We start from the raw sequence: 20,000 nt of genomic DNA on the forward strand, positions 1-20,000 counted from the left end.
GTCAGAGGGTGGTGAAGGTGTGGAATTCTCTGCCTCAGAAGGCAGTGGAGGCCAGTTCGTTGGATGCTTTCAAGAGAGAGCTGGATAGAGCTCTTAAGGATAGCGGAGTGAGGGGGTATGGGGAGAAGGCAGGAACGGGGGTACTGATTGAGAGTGATCAGCCATGATCGCATTGAATGGCGGTGCTGGCTCGAAGGGCTGAATGGCCTACTCCTGCACCTATTGTCTATTGTCTATCAGCCATGATCATATTGAATGGCGGTGCGTACAGGCTCGAAGGGCCGAATGGCCTACTCCTGCACCTATTTTCTATGTTTCTATGTTTAGGGTCTAGGATACAACTAATGTACGGGATGATCGCTCGACAGCGCGGACTCGGTGGGCCGAAGGGCCTGTTTCCAAGCTGCATCTCTGAGCTAAACTAAAACTATACTAAGAAAGTTGCCAGATAGTGACTTCAGAGAACTCACCCGCTTCAGTGAAATGTCAAATAACTGGAGTTCACTGATTAATGGCAGGAACTTGAAAGGAATCTGGGGCAACATACTGTGTTGCCTCCTGTGTTTCTCCTGCCCTTTACAAGTTTTTGTTGTTGTTTGCCAAGCTCATTAAGACGATGGATGTTAGACACAAGAGCCGGGTCGAGGGGGAAGGGATGTTTAGTTTAGTTTGGTCTCGTTTAGAGATACAGCGTGGAAACAGGCCCTTCGGCCTACCGAGTCCGCGCCGACCAGCGATCCCCGCACATTAACACTATCCTAGGCCCTAAAGATACAGCGTGGAAACAGGCCCTTCGGCCCAGCGAGTCCGCGCCGACCAGCGAACACACCGTACACTAGCACTGTCCTAGGCCCTAAAGATACACCCAATTAACCTACAAACCTGTACGTCCTTGGAATGTGGGAGGAAACCGGAGCACCCGGAGAAAACCCACGCGGTCACGGGGTGAACAATAGACAATAGGTGCAGGAGGAGGCCATTCGGCCCTTCGAGCCTGTACGCACCACCATTCAATGTGATCATGGCTGATCATTCTCAATCAGTACCCCGTTCCTGCCTTCTCCCCGTACCCCCTGACTCCGCTATCCTTAAGAGCTCTATCCAGCTCTCTCTTGAATGCATTCAGAGAATTGGCCTCCACTGCCTTCTGAGGCAGAGAATTCCACAGATTCACAACTCTCTGACTGAAAAAGTTTTTTCCTTATCTCAGTTCTAAATGGCCGACCCCTTATTCTTAAACTGTGTGGCCCCTTGTTCTGGACTCCCCCAACATTGGGAACATGTTTCCTGCCTCTAACGTGTCCAACCCCTTAATAATCTTATACGTTTCGATAAGATCTCCTCTCATCCTTCTAAATTCCAGTGTATACAAACCTAGTCGCTCCGGTCTTTCAACATATGACAGTCCCGCCCTTCCGGGAATTAACCTGGTAAACCTATGCTGCACGCCCTCAATAGCAAGGATATCCTTCCTCAAATTTGGAGACCAAAACCGCACACAGTACTCCAGGTGCGGTCTCACTAGGGCCCGGTACAACTGCAGAAGGACCTCTTTGCTCCTATACTCAACTCCTCTTGTTATGAAGGCCAACATTCCATTGGCTTTCTTCACTGCCTGCTGTACCTGCATGCTTCCTTTCAGTGACTGATGCACTAGGACACCCAGATCTCGTTGTACGTCCCCTTTTCCTAACTTGACTCCATTCAAGTACAGGCAGCACCCGTGGTCAGGATCGAACCAGAGTTCTCCGGCGTTGTTAGGTGGCAACTCTACCGCTGCGCCACCGTTCCACTGCCTGAAGGAAAAGTGTAGATGGTTGGGTTGTTTTGCAAGAAGATAGAAGATAGTACAGTAAAGCATGGAAACAGGCCATTCGGCCCACAATGTCTGTGCCACAGACACAAAATGCTGGAGTAACTGGGACAGGCAGCATCTCTGGAGAGAAGGAATGGGCGACGTTTCGGGTCGAGACCCTTCTTCAGACTGAGAGTCAGGGGAGAGGGAGACACGGAGCTATGATCGGGTAAGGTGTGAAGACGAGAGATCAAAGGGAATGAGGGGGTCAAAGAAAATGTAGAATAGATAGTTGTTAGCTAGGAGGAGGTGTCAACGAAAGCATACAAAGATAATATTTAATCAGGGGGTCAGTCAGACTGGTGGGAGAACTGGGAAGGGGATGGGGAGAGAGGGATGGGGAGAGATGGAAAGCAAGTTAGAGAAGATAGAGAAGTCAATGTTCATACCGCTGGGCTGTAAGCTGCCCAAGCGAAATATGAGGTGCTGTTCCTCCAATTTGTGCGCTGGGCCTCACTCTGACAGTGGAGGAGGCCCAGGACAGAGAGGTCAGCAGAATATAGCGCCAAATTAAAATAATCGCAGTGGTCGAGCTGCTGCCTCACAGCACCGGAGACCCGGGTTCGATCCTGACTTCGGGTGCTTGTCTGTACAGAGTTTGTACGTTCTCCCCGTGGGTTTTCTCCGAGATTTGTTTTCCACACAGGTGTATGGAACGAGCTGCCGGAGGAGGTAGTCGAGGCTGGGACTATCCCAACATTTAAGAAGCAGTTAGACCGGTACATGGATGGGACGGGTTTGGAGGGATATGGGCCAAAAGCGGGCAGGTGGGACTAGTGTAGCTGGGACATGTTGGCCGTTGTGGGCAAGTTAGGCCGAAGGGCCTGTTTCCACACTGTATCACTCTGTGACTCTATGACTATGTTGAATTTACACGCTTTTGAATTACAGACTGCTTTTCAAGGTTGTAACCCCCTACAATTAAAATGCAATTACGTTTAGTTTAGTTTAGAGATACAGCGCGGACACAGAGGCCCTTCGGCCCACCGAGTCCGCGCCGCCCAGCGATCCCCGCACACACTAACACTATCCCACGCACACTGGGGGACAATCTTACATTTACACCAAGCCGAAATTAACCTACAAACCTGCACGTCTTTGGAGTGTGGGAGGAAACCGGAGATCTCGGAGAAAACCCACGCAGGTCACGGGGAGAACGTGCAAACTCCGCACAGACGGCGCCCGTGGTCGGGATCGAACCCGGGTCTCGTGCGCTGTGAGGGAGCAGCTCTACCCGCTGCGCCACCGCGCTGTCCTTGTGCGCAGGCAAATGAAGTATTTACGGAAAATGAGTGCAAGTTGCAAGAGTCCAGTTCTTTAGCGACCACAAAGAAAAGCCTCATAGATATTGGGGGTGGGGGGAAGGAAAAATGTCTCCATTCGTTCCTGAATGTTGATAACTAAAACCAAATTATTGACTTTCACCTCTTGTCGCCCGCGGCCATTTTTTACGTAGTTTAGTCTAGTTTAGAGATACAGCGCGGAAACAGGCCCTTCGGCCCACCGGGTCCGTGCCGACCAGCGATCCCCGCGCACCAACGCTATCCTACACACCGACCAGCGATCCCCGCGCACTAACGCTATCCTACACCCACACACACACACACTAGGGACAATTTTTACACGCCAATCAACCTACAAATTTTTACCAAGCCAATTAACCTACAAACACGCACGTTTTTGGAGTGCTGGAGAAAGCCGAAGACAATAGACAATAGACAATAGGTGCAGGAGTAGGCCATTCAGCCCTTCGAGCCAGCACCGCCATTCAATGCGATCATGGCTGATCACTCTCAATCAGTACCCCGTTCCTGCCTTCTCCCCATACCCCCTCACTCCGCTATCATTATTTATTTACTCGACCAACTGGGCCCAAACCTCTCTTGCATTGGTGCAGCACCCTCTCCTCTCCCCTCCCTTCCCCCTCCCTCCACACCTCTCCCCCCCTTCCCCTCCCCCCACTCCATCCCCCTCAACCCCCCTTATCCTCCCCCCTCCCTAGGAGATAGATTTAAACTTTAAAATGTGAATAATTAATAAAACATCACACCGATTTCTATGAAACTTCTTCCATTAGCACCAAAGGGACGTCGGTGAGTAAGGTGGGCCTAAAACTGTCGCGCTGTCGTGTACCGTTTTGGCTGTAGTTTAGGAACAAACAAACGAACAAACAAGAGTTTTAGTAGATAGATATCACATTTAAAATCCAGACTAAAGATGGACCAGCTTTGCTTTTAATAAGACCTGACCCGTCAAAAGTTAGTCAATTAGAAGGTTACGGCTGTCCCACCTGCTGAGTTACTCCAGCCATTTTGTGTCTGTCTGCCCACAGTCAGAGTTAGTCAGATCAGATGCAAACACCAGCTGAGGCCTAAACCTATCGTTGGTATCTCACGATCCACACAAGTCACAAGAATGCCCTTTAAAATGCCAAGCTTTTAGTTTTTAGTTTCGTTTAGGGGTGCAGCGCGGAAACAGGCCCTTCGGCCCACCGAGTCCGCACCGCCCAGCGATCCCCGCACACTAACACTATCCTACACACACACACACACACACACACACACACACACACACACACACACACAAGGGGACAATTTACATTTTATACCAAGCCAATTAACCTACAAACCTGCACATCTTTGGAGTGTGGGAGGAAACCGTGGCTCCCGGAGAAAACCCACGCAGGTTACGCGGAGAGCGTACAAACTCTGTATGGGCAGCGCCCGTGGTCAGGATCGAGCTCGGGTCTCCGGCGCTGTAAGCGCTGTAAGGCGGCAACTCTACCGCTGCGCCACCGTGCCGCCCTTCTATACACGCTGTACTGTACGGTTCTGTTGCTTTTGATAGCCGGAATGTGTAGGAAGGTTAGGACTAAACTCCATGGAGTACAGACTCCTAATAACTCCGCTACCGCGTACATAGTGTTGCCAACTGTCCCGTGTTAGTTGGGACATCCCGTATTTTGGGCTAAATTGGTTTGACCCGTGCGGGACCGCCCTTGTCCCGTATTAGGCCCCGGGGGGCGCTGTAGGCCCGGACACTGTAGACCCAGACATTGTAGGCCCGGACACTGTAGGCCCGGACACTGTAGACCCAGACATTGTAGGCCCGGACACTGGAGGCCCGGACGTTGTAGGCCCGGACACTGTAGGCTCAGACATTGTAGGCCCGGACACTGAAGACCCAGATATTGTAGGCCCGGACGCTGTAGGCCCGGATACCTTAGGCCCGGACACCTTAGGCCCGGACACTGTGAGCCTGGACACTGTAGGCCTGGACACTGTAGGCCCGGACACTGTAGGCCCAGACATTGTAGGCCCGGACACTGAAGACCCAGATATTGTAGGCCCAGACATTGTAGTCCCGGACACCTTAGGCCCGGACACCTTAGGCCCGGACACTGTGGACCTAGACACTGTAGGCCCAGAAACTGCAGGCCCGGACAGTGTGGTAGGAAAAAAACTGCAGATGCTGGTTAAAATCTGTGCCTGCCTTCCGGACAGTGTAGGTGCGGTGTGGACAGTGTAGGCCCGGAGGCCCCGGTGCCACCTAATGGAGGTTGCTTGGCAACCCGCCTCCCGGGTAGACACAAGAGGCTGGAGTAACTCAGCGGGTCAGGTCTCGACCCCGACATTAATGACTTGGATGAAGGGATTAAAAGTACCATTAGCAAATTTGCAGATGATACAAAGCTGGGTGGTAGTGTGAACTGTGAGGAAGATGCTATGAGGTTGCAGGGTGACTTGGACAGGTTGTGTGAGTGGGCGGATGCATGGCAGATGCAGTTGTGGATAAGTGTGAGGTTATCCACTTTGGTGGTAAGAATAGGAAGGCAGAGTATTGTCTGAATGGTGTCAAGTTAGTAACAGTACGAGATCTGGGTGTCCTAGTGCATCAGTCACTGAAAGGAAGCATGCAGGTACAGCAGGCAGTGAAGAAAGCCAATGGAATGTTGGCCTTCATAACAAGAGGAGTTGAGTATAGGAGCAAAGAGGTCCTTCTGCAGTTGTACAGGGCCCTAGTGAGACCGCACCTGGAGTACTGTGTGCAGTTTTGGTCTCCAAATTTGAGGAAGGATATTCTTGCTATTGAGGGCGTGCAGCGTAGGTTTACTAGGTTAATTCCCGGGATGGCGGGACTGTCATATGTTGAAAGACTGGAGCGACTAGGCTTGTATACACTGGAATTTAGAAGGATGAGAGGAGATCTTATTGAAACATATAAGATTATTAAGGGGTTGGACACGTTAGAGGCAGGAAACATGTTCCCAATGTTGGGGGAGTCCAGAAAAAGGGGCCACAGTTTAAGAATAAGGGGTAGGCCATTTAGAACGGAGATGAGGAAAAACTCAGTTACTCCAGCTTTTTGTGTCTACCTTCGATTTAAACCAGCATCTGCAGTTTTTTGTCCCGGCCCGGGCGGCCGCCATCAGTGGAGCGGGAGCACGTGGCCGCTGGCTGGGTGAGGTCACGTGGGGCGCGGGGCGGTGACGTCACCTTGTCCCGTATTTGGGAGTGAGATAGTTGGCAACCCTATGCGTACAAATAAACTTGGGGTAGAGGCACCAGCCTTCGAAGGACGGGATGGCGGTGGGCGCTGGAGGTCGCCGAGAACGTAGGAGGACTCGCTAGGGGGGGACTGCCATGAGGGAGAACATATGGGTCAACACATCATGAGCGTTTGACGCCACTGGGCCTGTACTCGCTGGAGTTTAGAAGAATGAGGTGGGATCTCATTGAAACGTACAGAATAGTGAGCGGCCTGGATAGAGTGGATGTGGAGAGGATGTTTCCACTAGTGGGAGAGTCTAGGACCAGAGGGCACAGCCTCAGAATTAAAGGACGTTCCTTTAGGAAGGAGATGAGGAGGAATTTATTTAGTCAGAAGGCGGTGAATCTGTGGGATTCTTTGCCACAGACGGCTGTGGAGGCCACAAGTCAGTGGATATTTTTTAAGGCAGAGATAGATAGATTCTTGATTAGTGCGGGTGTCAGGGGAGAAGGCAGGAGAGTGGGGTTGGGAGGGAGAGATGGATCGGCCATGATTGAATGGTGGAGTAGACTTGATGGGCCGAATGGCCTAATTCTGCTACTATCACCTTATGACCTTAAGGGGAAGTAGAAGGCAGGGATTGACAGATTTAGTTTAGTTTAGTTAAGAGCAAAGATACTAGAGGAGCAAGATAGACCACTCGACTCTAAAAACAGTAGTGCGTCACGGCGGCCATTTTAGTAGGCAGAAACTTGCAGAAACATTTAAAAAGAAAAATAACATAAATCTGTGAGTTGATAGATGAGATATATTCTGCATTTTAATGGTATCATCACACATACTGTTCCCCCACAACACAGATTACACTGAGAGAGGCGGGTTTTGCTTACTAAAATGGCGGACGTTACGCTCCTTTGCGTACTACACTTCAGTATTGGCGATTTCGATGGAGTGGTTCATCTTGCTCCTCTAGTATCTTTGGATGTAATCGTGCGGGGGGGGGGGGGCTATGATGTCATCGTGCAATGATGTCATGGTCATTCGTTGAGGGGGGCGGGGCTGTGATGTAATCGTGCTGGGAGCTATGATGTCACCATGCTCCCATGATGTCATCGTGCAATGATGTCATGGGCATTCATTGGGGGGGGGGGGCTATGATGTAATCGTGCTGGGAGCTATGATGTCATCATGCTATGGACCACGATGTCATCGTGCAATGACGAGTGGTCCATCTGGCTCCTCTTGTATCTTTGGTTTAGAGATACAGCGCGGAAACAGGCCCTTCGGCCCACCGAGTCTGGTCCTGTGACCTAAAGGAGGACCCGGCTTGGGGAGTTGGGGGGGGGGGGGCACCGAGAACTAAGACGGACTACAAATGGAACGTGTTAAAAATGGTTGGTGTTAAAACGGAATACTTTGTAAGTCAGTCGGCGCCCTTTAGGTGCCCACTCTTGGCATACCTCGGGCATGCAAAAAAACACATTAATATCACCGTGACTCATCACACGTGACAATAAAAGTATCGTCCATTCATTCGTCCTCAGAAATCCCGCGTGCTCGAATGAATCAAATCGCTCCTGGGACTTTCCTGTCCAGTTCAACCTCCGACGTTGGGCTCGAACACGAGGCGATCTTCCGGTGAAACGCTCGTCGAAGGAGCCCCCTTCTAACGCCGCCGGCTCGAAGGGCCGAATGGCCTCCTCCTGCACCTACGTTGCTAGGTTTCTAACGTCAGGAACCGGCGATGGCAACATACCCAATCCCTTTCGCCTCTTGGCCCCTGATTCTGAACATCCAACATCCCATCGTTTTCCCCCAAATTTCCAACAGCGTTGGGCGAAAGTTGTTCTCCTCTACGAATCCCGCCGCTCCTCGCTGGCAGGCGCGATTGTGCCAAAAGGATAAATCCAGTCTGGATTCGCCGTGAGTGTGAGTTGGTCTCAACGTCCGAAGGTAATATTGTCAAGAGGTTTTACACACTTACTTCCTCCGAGTCCAATTTCTTTTTACACTTGGTTCCTCTGAGTCCAATGTTTTTTTTACACACAACGAGTTCATTCCCTGAACTCCATTGGAATAAATTCTTCTTCGAAAGCCTCTGGTAAAGAGTGGAGCCGTTCAGCTTGGAAGCAGGCCCTTCGGCCCGACTTGTCCATTACCGACCCAGTTGGCCTCGTGGGCCAATCAGGCCCATGTGTGCCTGCTTTTGGCCCTCTCTCAAAACGTTTCCTTCCCACATATCTGTCCACCGATCCTCTTCGGGACGGTCTCTCTCTCGGTCTCTCTCTCTCTCTCTCTCTCGCTCTCTCTCTCTCTCTCTTTCTCTTTCTCTCTCTCTCCCGAATCAAGAACCTCGCCAAGTCCTGCCCACGCTTCCGGATGGTCCGGATGGTCGGCCCCTGTTTCTCTCCTCTGTGCGATCGTTCCACGTTCGCAGGCAAGGGGGGGGGGGGGTGGGAGGTTGGTGGGGAGGTGGTCGAGGGAAGAAGGGGGGCCGTCGAGGAGGAGTCAAAATGGCGTCCGGCGGTGCGGAGAAGGCTTCCCTGGCCTCCGGGCGGTCACATCTCGTCCTCTCCGCTGGCCTTGCTCCACCGGTGGCAGCAGTTGGCCATGATGCCCAGCACGAAGTTCATGGCCACCGAGGCGATGGACACCGCGAAGCCAACGAAGGCGATGAAGAGGTAGTCGTCCAGGCTCAGGGAGAAGCGGCACACCTTGAAGCTCTCCTCTGGCAGGGTGAAGAGGGGGACATCCTTGACCTGCGGTGGCCCAGAGCACACCACCTCCCTGGAACCTAGCACAACACACAAGGCCTGGTTAACACGCTGGGTGGAGGGATGGATGGATGGATGGATGAGTGAATGAATGAACGAACGAACGAATGAAAGAAAGAAAGAAAGAATGAGTGAGTGAATGAATGAATAAATGAATCAGTGAATGAATGAATGAATGAATGAATGAAAGAATGAATGAGTGAGTGAATGAATGAATTAACGAGTGAATGAATGAATGAATGAGTGAATGAACGAGTGAGTAAATGAATGAATGAATGAATGAAAGAATGAGTGAATGAATGAATGAATGAATTGATGAGTGAATGAATGAATGAGTGAATGAACGAGTGAGTGAATGAATGAATTAACGAGTGAATGAATGAATGAGTGAATGAACGAGTGAGTGAATGAATGAATGAACGAATGAATGAATGAGTGAATGAGTGAATGAATGAATGAACGAGTGAGTGAGTGAGTGAATGAATGAATGAGTCAATAGGCAACAGACAATAGGTGCAGGAGGAGGCCATTCGGCCCTTCGAGCCAGCACCGCCATTCAATGTGATCATGGCTGATCATTCTCAATCAGTACCCCGTTCCTGCCCTCTCCCCATACCCCCTGACTCCGCTATCCTTAAGAGCTCTATCCAGCTCTCTCTTGAATGCATTCAGAGAATTGGCCTCCACTGCCTTCTGAGGCAGAGAATTCCACAGATTCACAACTCTCTGACTGAAAACGTTTTTCCTCATCTCAGTTCTAAATGGCCGACCCCTTATTTTTAAACTGTGGCCCCTGGTTCTGGACTCCCCCAACATTAGGAACATGTTTCCTGCATCTAGCGTGTCCAACCCCTTAATAGTTTAGTTTAGTTTAGAGATACAGTGCGAAAACAGGCCCTTTTGGGAATTAACCTAGTAAATAGTCCCTCAATAGCAAGAATGGCGGGACTATCATATGTTGAAAGACTGGAGCGACTAGGCTTGTATACGCTGGATGGATGGATGGATGAGTGAGTAGAAATATAGAAACATAGAAAACAGGTGCAGGAGGAGGCCATTCGGCCCTTCGAGCCAGCACCGCCATTCAATATAATCACGGCTGATCATCCAAAATCTGAAGAAGGGTCTCGACCCGAGACGTCACCCATTCCTTCTCTCCAGAGATGCTGCCTGACCCGCTGAGTTACTCCAGCATTTTATGTCTACCTTCGATTTGAACCAGCATCTGCAGTTATTTTCCTATCCAAAATCAGCACCCCGTTCCGGCTTTTTCCCCCCATATCCCTTGATTCCGTTAGCCCTAAGAGCTAAATCTAACTCTCTTGAAGACTTCCAGTGAATTGGCCTCCACTGCCCTCTGTGGCAGAGAATTCCACAGATTCACAACTCTCTGACTGAAAAAGTTTTTCCTCATCTAAATGGCCGACCCCTTATTCTTAAACTGCGTGTGGCCCCTTGTTCTGGACTCCCACAACATCGGGAACATGTTTCCTGCCTCTAACGTGTCCAATCCCTTAATAATCTTATACGTTTCGATAAGATCCCCTCTCATCCTTCTAAATTCCAGTGTATACAAGCCCAGTCGCTCCAGTCTTTCAACGTACGACAGTCCCGCCATTCCGGGAATTAACCTGGTAAACCTACGCTGCACGCCCTCAATAGCAAGAATGGCCGGACTGTCGTACGATGAAGGCAGTGGAGGCCAATTCTCTGAATGTATTCAAGAGAGAGCTGGATAGAGCTCTTAAGGATAGCGGAGTCAGGGGGATTACTCCTACACCTATTGTCCATTGTCCATTGTCTATTGGCGAGACGTAGAAACATAGAAAATAGGTGCAGGAGGAGGCCATTCAGACCTCCTTCCTCAAGAATATCCTTCCTCAAATTTGGAGACCAAAACTGCACACAGTACTCCAGGTGCGGTCTCACTAGGGCCCTGTACAACTGCAGAAGGACCTCTTTGCTCCTATACTCAACTCCTCTTGTTAATGAAGGCCAACATCCCATTGGCTTTCTTCACTGCCTGCTGTACCTGCATGCTTCCTTTCAGTGACTGATGCACTAGGACACCCAGATCTCGTTGTACGTCCCCTTTTTCCTAACTTGACGCCATTCAGATAATACTCTGCCTTCCTGTTCTTGCCACCAAAGTGGACAACTTCACACTTATCCACATTAAACTGCATCCGCCATGCATCCGCCCACTCACACAACCTGTCCAAGTCACCCTGCTGTAGATTGTAGATTGTAAAATGTCCCTGGTGTGTGTGGGATAGTGTTGGTGTACAGGGTGATCGCTGGTCGGCACGGACTCGGTGGGCCGAAGGGCTCGTTACCCACGCTGCATCACTAAAAAAATATTTATAAGCTTGTTATAAGCAGGCAGTGAAGAAAGCGAATGGTATGTTGGCATTCATAGCAAGAGGATTTGAGTTTAGGAGCAGGGAGGTTCTGCTGCAGTTGTACAGGGCCTTGGTGAGACCGCACCTGGAGTATTGTGTGTAGTTTTGGTCTCCTAACCTGAGGAAAGACGTTCTTGCCTTAGAGGGAGTACAGAGAAGGTTCACCAGATTGATCCCTGGGATGGCGGGACTTGCATATGAGGAAAGACTAGATAGACTGGGCTTGTACTCGCTGGAAGTTAGAAGACTGAGGGGGGATCTTATAGAAACATATAAAATTCTTAAGGGGTTGGAGAGGCTAGATGCGGGAAGATTGTTCCCGAAGTTGGGGGAGTCCAGAACCAGGGGTTCACAGCTTAAGGATAAGGGGGAAGTCTTTTAGGACCGAGATGAGAAAACATTTCTTCACACAGAGTGGCGAGTCTGTGGAATTCTCTGCCACAGAAGGTAGTTGAGGCCAGTTCATTGGCTATATTTAAGAGGGAGTTAGATGTGGCCCTTTTTGCTAAAGGGATCAGGGGGTATGGAGAGAAGGCAGGTACAGGCTACTGAGCTGGATGATCAGCCATGATCATATTGAATGGCGGTGCGTACAGGCTCGAAGGGCTGAATGGCCTACTCCTGCACCTATTTTCTATGTTTCTATGTTTCTATAATAATTAGAGTTTCTTGCTATTGCCTTCAGTTACATCTGGGAACATCTGCAGGGACTGTTCATCCTTCAGTGCAGATGTTGACGTGCTAATTAAAAATGCGCACACCTGCTTTACAGCTGCATTACAGACTCAAATAAAATGGAATTGGCAGATCTGAACTCAATTTAGTTTTGTTATTTAGGAGCAAGGAGGTCCTACTGCAGTTGTACAGTCAAGTCAATTTTATTTGTATAACACATTTAAAAACAACCCACGTTGACCAAAGTGCTGTACATCTGATTAGGTACTAAGGAAAAAATGAAACATACAGTAGCATGCAAACAGTTCACAGCGCCTCCTCAATGAGCCTCAAACGCTAGGGAGTAGAAATAGGTTTTGAGCCTGGACTTAAAGGAGTCGATGGAGGGGGCAGTTCTGATGGGGAGAGGGATGCTGTTCCACAGTCTAGGAGCTGCAACCGCAAAAGCGCGGTCACCCCTGAGCTTAAGCCTAGACCGCGGGATAGTGAGTAGCCCCAAGTCGGCCGACCTGAGGGACCTGGAGTTAGAGAGGGGGGTTAGAAGATTTTTGATGTAGGGGGGGGGAATGTCCATTTAGGGCTTTATACGTGAATCGGAGGAGCTTGAAGTTGATTCTGTACCGTACAGGGAGCCAGTGGAGAGAGGCCAGAATCGGGGTGATGTGGTCCCTTTTACGGGTACCCGTCAGGAGTCTCGCTGCGGCGTTTTGGACCAGTTGCAGGCGGGACAGGGAAGATTGGCTGATCCCAGTGTATAGGGAGTTGCAGTAGTCTAGGCGGGAGGAAATGAAAGCGTGAATGATTTTTTCTGTGTCGTTGAATTGGAGGAAAGGTTTGATTTTAGCTATGGTTCGAAGTTGGCCCTGGTGAGACCGCACCTGGAGTACTGTGTGCAGTTTTGGTCTCCTAGTTTGAGGAAGGACGTTCTTGCTATTGAGGGCGTGCAGCGAAGGTTCACCAGGTTAATTACCCGGGATGGCGGAACTGACGTACGATGAAAGACTGGAGCGACTGGGCTTTGTATTCACTGGAATTTAGAAGGATGAGAGGGGATCTTATAGAAATATATTCAAGTATATTTCTGCGGCACGGTGGCGCAGCGGTAGAGTTGCCGCCTTACAGCGAATGCAGCGCCGGAGACCCGGGTTCGATCCTGACTACGGGCGCCGTCTGTACGGAGTTTGTATGTTCTCCCCGTGACCTACGTGGGCTTTCTCCGAGATCTTGTGAGGAAGATGCAATAAGGCTGCAGGGTGACTTGGACAGGTTGTGTGAGTGGGCGGATACATGGCAGATGCAGTTTAATGTAGATAAGTGTGAGGTTATTCACTTTGGAAGTAAGAATAGAAAGGCAGATTATTATCTGAATGGTGTCAAGTTAGGAAGAGGGGATGTTCAACGAGATCTGGGTGTCCTAGTGCATCAGTCACTGAAAGGAAGCATGCAGGTACAGCAGGCAGTGAAGAAAGCCAATGGAATGTTGGCCTTCATAACAAGAGGAGTTGAGTATAGGAGCAAAGAGGTCCTTCTGCAGTTGTACAGGGCCCTGGTGAGACCGCACCTGGAGGACTGTGTGCAGTTTTGGTCTCCAAATTTGAGGAAGGATATTCTTGCTATGGAGGGCGTGCAGCGTAGGTTCACTATGTTAATTCCCGGAATGGCGGGACTGTCGTATGTTGAAAGGTTGGAGCAATTAGGCTTGTATACACTGGAATTTAGAAGGATGAGGGGGGATCTTATTGAAACATATAAAATAATTAGGGGATTGGACACATTAGAGGCAGGAAATAACTGCAGATGCTGGTTCACATCTGCATAGACGCAAAATGCTGGAGTAACTCAGCGGGTCAGGCAGCATCTCGGGGGAGAAGGAATGGGTGACGTCTCGGGTCGAGACCCTTCTTCAGATTTTGGATGATCAGCCATGATCACATTGAATGGCGGTGCTGGCTCGAAGGGCCGAATGGCCTCCTCCTGCACCTATTTTCTATGTTTCTATATTTCTACTCGCTCATTCATTCATTCATTCACTCATTCACTCATTCACTCACTCATTCCTTCATTCATTCTTTCATTCATTCATTTCTTCATTCATTCACTCATTCATTTATTCTTTCATTCATTCCTTCATTCATTCATTCATTCATTCATTCATTCATTCATTCATTCATTCATTCATTCATTCACTCATTCATTCACTCACTCATTCATTCACTCCTTCATTCATTCATTCATTCATCCATTCATTCATTCACTCATTCATTCACTCCTTCATTCATTCATTCATTCATTCATTCATTCATTCATTCATTCATTCATTCATTCACTCAGTCATTCATTCACTCATTCACTCACTCATTCACTCACTCATTCCTTCATTCATTCCTTCATTCATTCATTCATTCACTCACTCATTCATTCATTCATTCATTCATTCATTCATTCATTCATTCATTCATTCATTCACTCACTCATTCATTCACTCACTCATTCATTCACTCGTTCATTCTCTCATTCATTCACTCTCACTCATTCATTCATTCACTCACTCACTCATTCATTCATTCACTCACTCACTCATTCATTCATTCACTCATTCATTCATTCATTCATTCATTCATTCATTCACTCATTCATTCACTCATTCATTCATTCACTCATTCATTCACTCACTCATTCATTCATTCATTCATTCATTCATTCATTCATTCATTCATTCATTCATTCATTCATTCATTCATTCATTCGTTCATTCATTCGTTCACTCATTCATTCACTCGTTCACTCATTCATTCACTCACTCATTCCTTCATTCATTCATTCATTCGTTCACTCGTTCATTCACTCATTCACTCACTCATTAATTCCTTCATTCGTTCATTCGTTCATTCCTTCATTCATTCATTCACTCATTCACTCGTTCATTCATTCATTCTCTCATTCTCTCATTCATTTACTCGTTCACTCATTCACTCACTCATTCATTCACTCGTTCACTCATTCACTCATTCCTTCACTCATTCTCTCATTCACTCATTCACTCATTCATTCTCTCATTCACGCATTCTCTCATTCATTCTCTCATTCATTCATTCTCTCATTCATTCATTCACACATTCCTTCATTCACTCATTCCTTCATTCACTCATTCACTCATTCCTTCACTCACTCATTCATTCATTCATTCATTCATTCATTCGTAAACTGTGGCCCCTTGTTCTGGACTCCCCCAACATTGAGAACATGTTGATTTATTCACAAAATGCTGGAGTAACTCAGCAGGTCAGGCAGCATCTCGGGAGAGAAGGAATGGGTGACGTTTCGGGTCGAGACCCTTCTTCAGACCATTGAGAACATGTTTCCTGCCTCTAACGTGTCCAATCCCTTAATAATCTTATTCGTTTCGTTAAGATCCCCTCTCATCCTTCTAAATTCCAGTGTTTACAAGCCTAGTCGCTCCAGTCTTTCAACATATGACAGTCCGGCCATTCTTGCTATTGAGGGCGTGCAGCGTAGGTTCACCAGGTTAATTCCCGGAATGGCGGGACTGTCGTATGTTGAAAGACTGGAGCGACTAGGCTTGTATACACTGGAATTTAGAAGGATGAGAGGAGATCTTATCGAAACGTATAAGATTATTAAGGGGTTGGACACGTTAGAGGCAGGAAACATGTTCCGGATGTTGGGGGAGTCCAGAACCAGGGGCCACAGTTTAAGAATAAGGGGTAGGCCATTTAGAACGGAGATGAGGAAAAACCTTTTCAGTCGGAGAGTTGTGAATCTGTGGAATTCTCTGCCTCAGAAGGCAGTGGAGGCCAATTCTCTGAATGCATTCAAGAGAGAGCTGGATAGAGCTCTTAAGTATAGCGGAGTCAGGGGGTATGGGGAGAAGGCAGGAACGGGGTAGTGATTGAGAATGATCAGCCATGATCACATTGAATGGCGGTGCTGGCTCGAAGGGCTGAATGGCCTACTTCTGCACCTATTGTCTAATTTATAACTGCACCAGCGTCTCGTTCTCACCCAGCGACTGGCGAACAATGGACTGTTTCCTGTAACGTCGTTACTTTTTGACACGTCTTTCATTCATTGTTCTTTATCTCTCTACATCACCGTCTATATCTCTCGTTTCCCTCTCCCCTGACTCTCAGTCTGAAGAAGGGTCTCGGCCCGAAACGTCACCCATTCCTTCTCTCCAGAGACGCTGCCCTGTCCCGCTGGGTAACTCCAGCTTTTTGCGGCCATCTTGGCAACAGTTTTTAAATTTAGTTTGGGGATACAGCGCGGAAACAGGCCCTTCGGCCCACCGGGTCCGCGCCGACCAGCGATCCCCGCACTATCCTACACACACACACACACTAGGGACAATTTACAATCTTTACCGAAGCCAATTAACCTACAAACCCGCACGTCTTTGGAGTGTGGGAGGGAACCGGAGCGCCCGGAGAAAACCCACGCAGGTCACGGGGAGAACGTACAAACTCCGTACAGAGCCGGAGTAAAGAGGTCCTTCTGCAGTTGTGCAGGGCCCTGGTGAGACCGCACCTGGAGCACTGTGCGCAGTTTTGGTCTCCTAATTTGAGGAAGGACGTCCTTGCTATTGAGGCAGTGCAGCGTAGGTTCACCAGGTTGATCCCCGGGATGGCGGGACTGACAAATGAGGAAAGATTGGAAAGACTGGGCTTGTATTCACTGGAGTTTAGAAGGATGAGAGGGGGATCTTATAGAGACGTATAAAATTATAAAAGGACTGGACAAGCTGGATGCAGGAAAAATGTTCCCAATGTTGGGGGAGTCCAGAACCAGGGGCCACACACACACACACACAGTCTAAGAATAAAGGGGAGGCCATTTGAAACTGAGGTGTGAAGAATCTTTTTCACCCAGAGAGTTGTGAATTTGTGGAATTCTCTGCCATAGAGGGCAGTGGAGGCCGATTCACTGGATGGATTTAAGAGAGAGTTAGATAGAGCTCTAGGGGCTAGTGGAATCAGGGGGTATGGGGAGAAGGCAGGCACGGGTTACTGATTGTGGACGATCAGCCATGATCACAATGAATGGCGGTGCGTACAGGCTCGAAGGGACAAAATGGCCTCCTCCTGCACCTGTTTTCTATGTTTCCATGACAGCGCCCGTGGTCGGGATCGAACCCGGGTCTCCGGCGCTACATTCGCTGTAGGGCGGCAACTCTACCGCTGCGCCACCGTGACCGCCCATTTAACGTCACATCATTTAACGGCAAGGACATTGTGGGCCGAAGGGCCTTTTGCTGTACTACTGTTCTACGTTCCGCGAAACTCGCAGGTGCGGCCTTCGATACAACACACCTGAGGATTAGTTGGCCAAAGACAAGGACAGTATGATCGTGCATCTCAGTTATCTAGGTCAAACGCTTTCATAACACGTCTCATTATAGACAATAGACAATAGGTGCAGGAGGAGGCCATTCGGCCCTTCGAGCCTGTACGCACCGCCATTCAATGTGATCATGGCTGATCATTCTCAATCAGCACTCCGTTCCTGCCTTCTCCCCATACCCCCTGACTCAGCTATCCTTAAGAGCTCTATCCAGCTCTCTCTTGAATTAGAAACATAGAAAAATAGAAAATAGGTGCAGGAGTAGGCCATTCGGCCCTTCGAGCCTGTACGCACCGCCATTCAATATGATCATGGCTGATCATCCAACTCAGTATCCCGTACCTGCCTTCTCTCCATACCCCCTGATCCCTTTAGCCACAAGGGCCACATCTAACTCCCTCTCAAATATAGCCAATGAACTGGCCTCAACTACCTTCTGTGGCAGAGAATTCCACAGACTCACCACTCTCTGTGTGAAAAAAAACGTTCTCATCTCGTTCCTAAAAGACTTCCACCTTATCCTTAAACTGTGACCCCTTGTTCTGGACTTCCCCAACATCGGGAACAATCTTCCCGCATCTAGCCTCTCCAACCCCTTAAGAATTTTGTACGTTTCTATAAGATCCCCCCTCAGTCTTCTAAATTCCAGCGAGTACAAGCCGAGTCTATCCAGTCTTTCTTCATGTGAAAGTCCTGCCATCCCAGGGATCAATCTGGTGAACCTTCTCTGTACTCCCTCTGTGGCTCTTTGGGCCGCACGGTTTTGTCAGAGAGACCGAGAGAGGGACAGATGGATGGAGAGCAAGAAGGCGGGAAGGACGGAGTGAGAGAGAAAGTGAAAGAGAGGACTATGTTTAGAGCAGGTGAGAAAGAGGGTGAGACAAGCGAGGACAGACACATAAAGCAGGAGTAACTCAGCGGGACAAGCCAGCAGGCAGCATCTCTGGAGAGAAGGAATGGGTGACGTTTCGGGTCTTATCGAAACGTATAAGATTATTAAGGGGTTGGACACGTTAGAGGCAGGGAACATGTTCCCAATGTTGGGGGGAGTCCAGAACCAGGGGCCACACACAGTTTAAGAATAAGGGGTCGGCCATTTAGAACTGAAATGAGGAAAAACTTTTTCAGTCAGAGAGTTGTGAATCTGTGGAATTCTCTGCCTCAGAAGGCAGTGGAGGCCAATTCTCTGAATGCATTCAAGAGAGAGCTGGATAGAGCTCTTAAGGATAGCGGAGTCAGGGGGTATGGGGAGAAGGCAGGAACGGGGTACTGATTGAGAATGATCAGCCATGATCACATTGAATAGCGGTGCTGGATTGAAGGGCTGAATGGCCTCCTCCTGCACCTATTGTCTATTGATTCCGCTAGCCCCTAGATTCCGCGCTGTTTCTCTAAACTAAACTAAACCTTGCCCTCATTTCAAGAGGACTACAATTAAAAGCAAGGATGTAATGCTGGGCTTTTTTTTTAAAGGGACTGGTCAGGCCACATTTGGAGTATTGTGAGCAGTTTTGGGCCCCATATCTGAGGAAGGATGTGCCGGTGGGCACGGACTCGATAGGCCTGAGGGCCTGTTTCTTCACTGTATCACAAAAACTAGGGTTGCCAACTGTCCCGTATTAGCCGGGACATCCCGTATTTTGGGTTAAATTAGTTTGTCCCGTATGGGACCGCCCTTGTCCCGTATTAGGCCTGGACACTGTAGGCCCGGACGCTGTAGGCCCGGACGCTGTAGGCCTGGATGCTGTAGGCCTGGACGCTGTAGGCCCGGACGCTGTAGGCCCGGACGCTGTAGGCCCGGACGCTGTAGGCCTGGACGCTGTAGGCCCGGACGCTGTAGGCCCGGACGCTGTAGGCCCGGAAGCTGTGGGCACCGATACTGTGGGTCCGGACACTGTGGGCCCGGACACTGTAGGCCGGACACTGCAACCCGCCTCCCAGCCTGGGTGGCCACCATTGGTGGAGCGGGAGCACGTGGCCGCTGGCTGGGTGAGGTCACGTGGGGCGCGGAGCAGTGACGTCACCTTGTCCCGTATTTGGGAGTGAGGAAGTTGGCAACCCATACACTAAACTAAACTTAACTAAGCTGCCACCTAAGTTCAGGGAGAACTAAGGAATGGGTAGTAAATATTATTTTACAGAGGTCCAGGAATGAATAAGAGGAGGCACTTTGTAAACAGGTTAGTGTGTTTCCAATTCATAAGTTCATAGGAGCAGAATTAGGCCATTCGGCCCATCAAGTCTACTCCACCATTCAATCACGGCCGATCTATCTCTCCCTCCCAACCCCATTCTCCTGCCTTCTCCCCATCACCCCTGACACCCGCACTGATCAACAATCTATCTATCTCTGCTTAAAAAATATCCACTGACTTGTGGCCTCCACAACCGTCTGTGGCAAAGAATCCCACAGATTCACTGCCCTCTGACTGAAGAAATTCCTCC

At 49.2% G+C, this 20,000-nt stretch overlaps 1 protein-coding gene across 1 annotated transcript in view; it reads right to left on the minus strand.

Moving 5' to 3' along the window:
- Positions 1–5,855: 5,855 nt before the first annotated feature.
- Positions 5,856–20,000, minus strand: part of LOC144609461 (leucine-rich repeat-containing protein 55-like) — a 17,136-nt gene continuing 2,991 nt past the window's right edge. Inside the window, 1 exon segment of the mRNA XM_078427941.1 lies at positions 5,856–9,140. Within this exon segment, the coding sequence (XP_078284067.1) occupies positions 8,905–9,140 (236 nt within the window). The 3' untranslated portion in view covers positions 5,856–8,904.

This window comes from Rhinoraja longicauda, chromosome 34, assembly GCF_053455715.1.
Source record: "Rhinoraja longicauda isolate Sanriku21f chromosome 34, sRhiLon1.1, whole genome shotgun sequence".
Lineage (NCBI taxonomy): Eukaryota > Metazoa > Chordata > Chondrichthyes > Rajiformes > Arhynchobatidae > Rhinoraja > Rhinoraja longicauda.